This window comes from Scyliorhinus canicula, chromosome 10 (genome assembly GCF_902713615.1).
Source record: "Scyliorhinus canicula chromosome 10, sScyCan1.1, whole genome shotgun sequence".
Lineage (NCBI taxonomy): Eukaryota > Metazoa > Chordata > Chondrichthyes > Carcharhiniformes > Scyliorhinidae > Scyliorhinus > Scyliorhinus canicula.
In genome coordinates this window covers 10971929-10978876 of record NC_052155.1, presented here as the reverse complement: position 1 = coordinate 10978876, position 6948 = coordinate 10971929, and the positions used below count along the sequence as shown (strand labels likewise).

Genomic DNA, 6948 nt, shown 5'->3' with positions numbered 1-6948 from the left:
AGGCAGTGAATATTGGGAATGTATTGAATTATGGGGAAATCACATTCTTGCCCAATTATAGCATTTATACATGTGGCACAGTAGCACAGTGGTTAGCACTGTTGCTTCACAGCTCCAGGGTCCCAGGTTCAATTCCCGGCTTGGGTGCTGTCTGTGCAGAGTCTGTACGTTCTCCCTGTGTCTGCGTGGGTTTCCTCCGGGTACTCTGGTTTCCTCCCACAAGTCCCGAAAGACGTGCTTGTTAGATAAATTGCACATTCTGAATTCTCCTTCCGTGTACCCGAACAGGTGCCAAAATGTGGCGACGAGCTGATTTTCACTTCATTGCAGCGTTAATGTAAACCTATTTGTGATAATAATTGATTATTATTATTATTTGATTGAGTCAATGCCAGGTGTGATTCCCCTCCAAAATCTTACAAAGTATTTACAGTATAGAAACAGGCCATTTGGCCCAGCTAGCCCAGGCTGGCATTAACGCTCCACATGAACCTCCTCCCACGCTTCTCTGTCTGAACCCATCACTATATCCTTCCATTGCTTTCTGCCTGTTAATCCAGCTTGCGCATACATGCAGCCATGTTATTATAATAATCTTCATTGTCACAAGTAGGCTTACATTAACACTGCAATGTATTCACCTCTCGCGCTCTTTGTGGTACTGTAGCGAGTTCCACATTCTCACCTCCTATCTTAGTGAAGAAGTTTCTCCTGAATTCCCGGTTGGATGTATCAGTGACAATTGTGTATTTATGTCCCCTAGTGCTGGTGTTGCCTGCAAATGGAAAATCCATTCTACATCTAAACTATTCAAACCTTTCATAATTTTAAACACTTCTGTCAGGTCAATCCTCCGTCTTCTGTTTTCTCGATAAAAGAATCCCAACTTACGTATGAAGGTACAAACTTACAAATCAGGAGCAGTAGGCCGCTCGGCCCCTCGAGCCTGCTCCACCATTCAATAAGATCATGGCTGATCTGATTGTAACCTCAACCCCGCGTTCCTGCCTGCCCTCTGATAAATGTAATCTCTCCTTTCTTGAGAAATTCGAGTGAATTGTTTTTGCGTCTTCTGGATATAGTGCGCATTATTAACAGCCTTTTGGGTTCAGCTAGGGACACACATGGAGAATGTGACCTTCTAGTTTGTGCAGCTTTCTAACAACCCCAAATATATCCCCCATAAGGGGAAGTTAGCCCTCTCCCCAACTAAATACATCTAACTTTTTTGTTCAAGAATTAACTTCAAAACAGGAGAAGTGGACGAAAAGCAGGGGCAAATGAATCACCGTGGATTTTGATCATTGCATTCTTTATTAAAATTCCTGTGGAAGACCAGATTTGTCTGTGATGTGTGGTGAAAAGTCCTAGACAGCTGTTTCAAAAGGTTCATAGTCTATCGTTTGGATATAATATTAGCAGCAAGGATGTGTAGCGTTTTCAGTAAACACCTTCCAGGCAGTTCATGCAGTTTCAAGGTCAAAGTTTGACATGTACATTGTTCCACACTCACTAATATAACAAACTGCACAACAAAAGCAGCAACAGATATTGGTTCAGAATTTACAGCCTTCATGGGCGATACTAAACCCATCCTCGGTTTGACAGAGTGAAGCTGATTTTGATTTCCTCATGATGAATGAGTAAAGGTTACTTTTTCTCTCTATTAAAGCGCAGTCCTTTAAGCATTTCTGCAGTTAAGACATTTTTACAGCATACTTCCAGCAGCGCACATTGAGTCTGCTATACATTTTAGAAAATGACAGTGTGGAGAATTCCCTTTCCCTTTCCCTTTTTTCCCTTTCCTCAGTGGGAGGCGGCACTTTTGCCCTTGGAATCATAGCATCATAGAATGGTTAAAGCGCAGGATGAGGCCATTCGGCCCTTCCAGTCAGAGGTTGCCAGTTCAAGTCCCACTCCAGAGACTTGCGTCGCAATACAGCAGAATGAAAATAGAATCTCAAAAGTAAATGGGGTTGTAATTGTAATGAGTAGTTTCAGTATGGGTAAACGTAAGAACAAAATAAACTCTAAATCTCTCCCTCTCGCGTTCCTCCATTAGAATGATCCTTTAAACTTCCCTCCTTTTTCACCAAATTTTCATTCTTTTGCACAAATTATCTCCTTTTGTGGCTTAATATGAGTCAAAGCTTGTCTCAGAACGCTCCTGTGAAACGTACTTCATTAAAGGTGGCACATCAATGCAGGTTTTTGCTACCCTCTATGACAGCTGTCTTTACTGTTGGAAATAGTTTGGGCTGAGGGTACAGATTCTGGTGTGTATTAAATGCAGTATTTGATTTGTGATTGCTCATAATGCAGTATATTGTTATCTTGAGAAGTGCTGTGTATATTTACAATCCACTCGACACGCCAGGCTGTGTTCAATGTACTGAGTTCACACTGTGTTCGCTGGGTGTACCTCTGTTCATGTTATTCAGACTGGCCATCAGCGACTTCACTCTACCCGCGTAGTAATCACGAAGATTAAGCAAAGGCAGTTCAGCCAGACGCTCGTCAAATTCACAGCTCCTCATGGCGTTCTCGAGGTTCTTCTGACGTCGGTAGAAGTGGGAGAATTTGTTGAAGATGAGGGTGATGGGGAGCACGACCACCAGGATTCCAGCAAGAATGCAGGCAGAGGCTGTTAATTTGCCGCCGATACTAACGGGTACCACGTCCCCGTAGCCCACCGTGGTCATACTGACAGTGGCCCACCACCAGCAAGAGGGAATCGTGGCCAGACCAGAATTCTCTTCTTTCTCGATGGTGTAGGCCACAACTGAGAAGACGGACACTCCGACTGAGAGGTAGAGCAAGAGCAGTCCCACCTCTCTGTAGCTGTGCTTCAAGGTGGCTCCCAACGACCTCAGGCCTGTGGAGTGACGAGCCAGTTTGAGGACACGGAAGATTCTCATTAGCCGGAGCACCTGCACCACGCGGCCCAGGTTGACCAAGGCGGGACTGCTGTCCATGGCCAGGTTCACCAGCAGGGTCAAGTAAAAAGGCAGAAAGGACATCAGGTCGATGAGGTTTAAGGGCCGCATGAAGAAGTGCCTCAAGCTAGGGGACACCAGCAATCTGACCAGGAGCTCAAAAGTAAACCAGGCAATGAAAAAGTGTTCTGCAGTCTCAAAGCGGGGATCGTCTCTGCTGTTCCCCTGACTGTCCACCAGCTGGAATTCGGCCATACTGTTCAAACACATGATGGCAATGGAACCTAACACCATCATGATAGACAGGGCGCTGTAACATCTACTTGCAATGTTGTAACCGGGGTTTTCTGACATCAACCAAACGCGTCTCCGGCAGTTGCCCAAGACCTGGTTGTCGTACTTTGAGGCATCCTTGTAGAAGGTTAATACCTCGTCAAAGGAGGAGGTGGTGCTGCCCTGGTCACTGGTTGTGTCCTCACCCTCGTCCTGATCTGTGGCCTGGAAAGCGGCCCCGGAGCTGGAGGGCTCGATGGAAAATTGGCTGATGCCCCAGTACTCGATCTCCTGGCTGAAGGAGAAGATGCAAAGCCTGCCTACGGCCTGGAGCCTGCCCGTCTGGTAGAAGTTAAGGATGTGAGGGAAGAGGCTGGGGTTCCTGTCAAAGTAAAACTCCTTCTCCCGGTCGTCATAGTCATCGCAGAGCTGGAGGATCGACTCGGTCGTGTGGCACCTCAACAGCTTTGCCAGCCGGGTTTCGGGAAACCTGGACAGGGTTTGGTATCTCAACTGCCTCTTCAAACCCCCGACATTGACACTGATCTCACCATCACCCAGTACCTCCTCTCCCTGTTCACCCGATTGAACATCTTGCGCTGGACCAGTCATACTGGGAGCGAGGCCCGGAGAGGAGAGCACCTCCCTGAAATAGAGGAAGAATAGTTTGGATGGGGTAGTGTTTGTGCAGTGTGTCCAGGAAGCTTTTCTAACACAGTGTGTAGATTGTCCGACCAGAGGGGAGGCCATATTGGATTTAGTACTTGGTAATGAACCAGGGCAGGTGATAGATTTGTTAGTGGAGCATTTTGGAGGTAGTGACCACAATTCTGTGACTTTCACTTTAGTAATGGAGAGGGATAGGTGCGTGCAACAGGGCAAGGTTTATAATTGGGGGAAGGGTAAATACAATGCTGTCAGACAAGAATTGAAGTGCAGAAGTTGGGAACATAGGCTGTCAGGGAAGGACACAAGTGAAATGTGGAACTTGTTCAAGGAACAGGTACTGCGTGTCTTTGATATGTATGTCCCTGTCAGGCAGGGAAGAGATGGTCGAGTGAGGGAACCATGGTTGACAAGAGAGGTTGAATGTCTTGTTAAGAGGAAGAAGGAGACTTATGTAAGGCTAAAGAAACAAGGTTCAGACAGGGTGCTTGATGGATACAAGCAAGGAAAACCCCAAGGCCTTTTACACATATGTGAGAAATATGAGAATGACTAGAGCGAGGGTAGGTCCGATCAAGGACAGTTGCGGGAGATTGTGTATAGAGTCTGAAGAGATAGGAGAGGTCTTGAACAAGTATTTTTCTTCAGTATTTACAAACGAGAGGGGCCATATTGTTGGAGAGGACAGTGTAAAACAGACTGATAAGCTCGAGGAGATACTTGTCAGGAAGGAAGATGTGTTGCGCGTTTTGAAAAACTTGAGGATAGACAAGTCCCCCGGGCCTGACGGGATATATCCAAGGATTCTATGGGATTCTATGGGAAGAAATGAAATTGCAGAGCTGTTGGCAATGATCTTTTCGTCCTCGCTGTCAACAGGGGTGGTACCAGAGGATTGGAGAGTGGCGAATGTCGTGCCCCTGTTCAAAAAAGGGAATAGGGATAACCCTGGGAATTACAGGCCAGTTAGTCTTACTTCGGTGGTAGGCAAAGTAATGGAAAGGGTACTGAGGGATAGGATTTCTGAGCATTTGGAAAGGCATTACTTGATTAGGGATAGTCAGCACGGATTTGTGAGGGGTAGGTCTTGCCTTACAAGTCTTATTGACTTCTTTGAGGAGGTGACCAAGCATGTGGATGAAGGTAAAGCAGTGGATGTAGTGTACATGGATTTTAGTAAGGCATTTGATAAGGTTCCCCATTGTAGGCTTGTGCAGAAAGTAAGGAGGCATGGGATAATGGGAAATTTGGCCAGTTGGATAACAAACTGGCTAACCGATAGAAGACAGAGAGTGGTGGTGGATGGCAAATATTCAGCCTGGAGCCCAGTTATTAGTGGCGTATCGCAGGGATCAGTTCTGGGTCCTCTGCTGTTTGTGATTTTCATTAACGACTTGGATGAGGGAGTTGAAGGGTGGGTCAGTAAATTTGCAGATGATACGAAGATTGGTGGAGTTGTGGATAGTGAGGAGGGCTGTTGTCGGCTTCAAAGAGACATAGATAGAATGCAGAGCTGGGCTGAGAAGTGGCAGATGGAGTTTAACCCTGACAAGTGTGAGGTTGTCCATTTTGGAAGGACAAATATGAATGCGGAATACAGGGTTAACGGTAGGGTTCTTGGCAATGTGGAGGAGCAGAGAGATCTTGGGGTCTATGTTCATAGATCTTTGAAAGTTGCCACTCAAGTCGATAGAGCTGTGAAGAAGGCCTATGGTGTGCTAGCGTTCATTAGCAGAGGGATTGAATTTAAGAGCCGTGAGGTGATGATGCAGCTGTACAAAACCTTGGTCAGGCCACATTTGGAGTACTGTGTGCAGTTCTGTTCGCCTCATTTTAGGAAGGATGTGGAAGCTTTGGAAAAGGTGCAAAGGAGATTTACCAGGATGTTGCCTGGAATGGAGAGTAGGTCATACGAGGAAAGGCTGAGGGTGCTAGGCCTTTTCTCATTAGAACGGAGAAGGATGAAGGGCGATTTGATAGAGGTTTATAAGATGATTAGGGGAATAGATAGAGTAGACAGTCAGAGACTTTTTCCCCGGGTGGAACACACCATTACAAGGGGACATGAATTTAAGATAAATGGTGGAAGATATAGGGGGGATGTCAGAGGTAGGTTCTTTACCCAGAGAGTAGTGGGGGCATGGAATGCACTGCCTGTGGAAGTAGTTGAGTCGGAAACGTTAGGGACCTTCAAGCGGCTATTGGATAGGTACATGGATTAGGGTAGAATAATGGAGTGTAGATTAATTTCTTCTTAAGGGCAGCACGGTAGCATTGTGGATAGCACAATTGCTTCACAGCTCCAGGGTCCCAAGTTCGATTTCGACTTGGGTCACTGTCTGTGTGGAGTCTGCACATCCTCCCCGTGTGTGTGTGGGTTTCCTCCGGGTGCTCCGGTTTCCTCCCACAGTCCAAAGATGTGCAGGTTAGGTGGATTTGCCGTGAAAAATTGTGTAAAATTCTATGATTAACCTAGGACAAAAGTTCGGCGCAACATCGTGGGCCGAAGGGCCTGTTCTGTGCTGTATTTCTCTATCTAATACAGTCAATCTGAACATATTACCAAAACTGATGACCTTCGGAGGGGAGGTGGGGTGAGGGAGGGGTGACAGTGCTGGGTGGGGGAGGGGGCGACAGTGCAGGGTGGGGGAGGGGTGGGGGAGGGGTGACAGTGCAGGGTGGGGAGGGGGTGACAGTGCAGGGTGGGGAGGGGGTGACAGTGCAGGGTGGGGGAGGGGGTGGGGGAGGGGGTGACAGTGCAGGGTGGGGAGGGGTGACAGTGCAGGGTGGGGGAGGGGGTGACAGTGCAGGGTGGGGGAGGGGGTGGAGGTGACAGTGCGGGGTGGGGGTGGGGGAGGGGGTGGGGGTAGGGTATGGGGTGACAGTGCATGGTGGGGGTGGGGGAGGGGGTGACAGTGCAGGGTGGGGAAGGGGGAGGGGGTGACAGGGAGGGGGAGGGGTGACAGTGCAGGGAGGGGGAGGGGGAGGGGGTGACAGTGCAGGGAGGGGGAGGGGGTGACAGTGCAGGGAGGGGGAGGGGGTGGGGGTGACAGTGCAGGGTGGGGGAGGGGGA

At 48.1% G+C, this 6948-nt stretch overlaps 1 protein-coding gene across 1 annotated transcript in view; it reads right to left on the bottom strand.

Annotated features, from left to right (window-relative positions):
* Window positions 1-1291: 1291 nt before the first annotated feature.
* Window positions 1292-6948, bottom strand: part of LOC119972230 (potassium voltage-gated channel subfamily S member 2-like) — a 6934-nt gene continuing 1277 nt past the window's right edge. Inside the window, exon 2 of the mRNA XM_038808611.1 lies at window positions 1292-3855. Coding sequence (XP_038664539.1) covers window positions 2385-3821 — 1437 coding nt within the window. The 5' untranslated portion in view covers window positions 3822-3855 and the 3' untranslated portion in view covers window positions 1292-2384. The remainder of the gene's footprint in view (window positions 3856-6948) is intronic.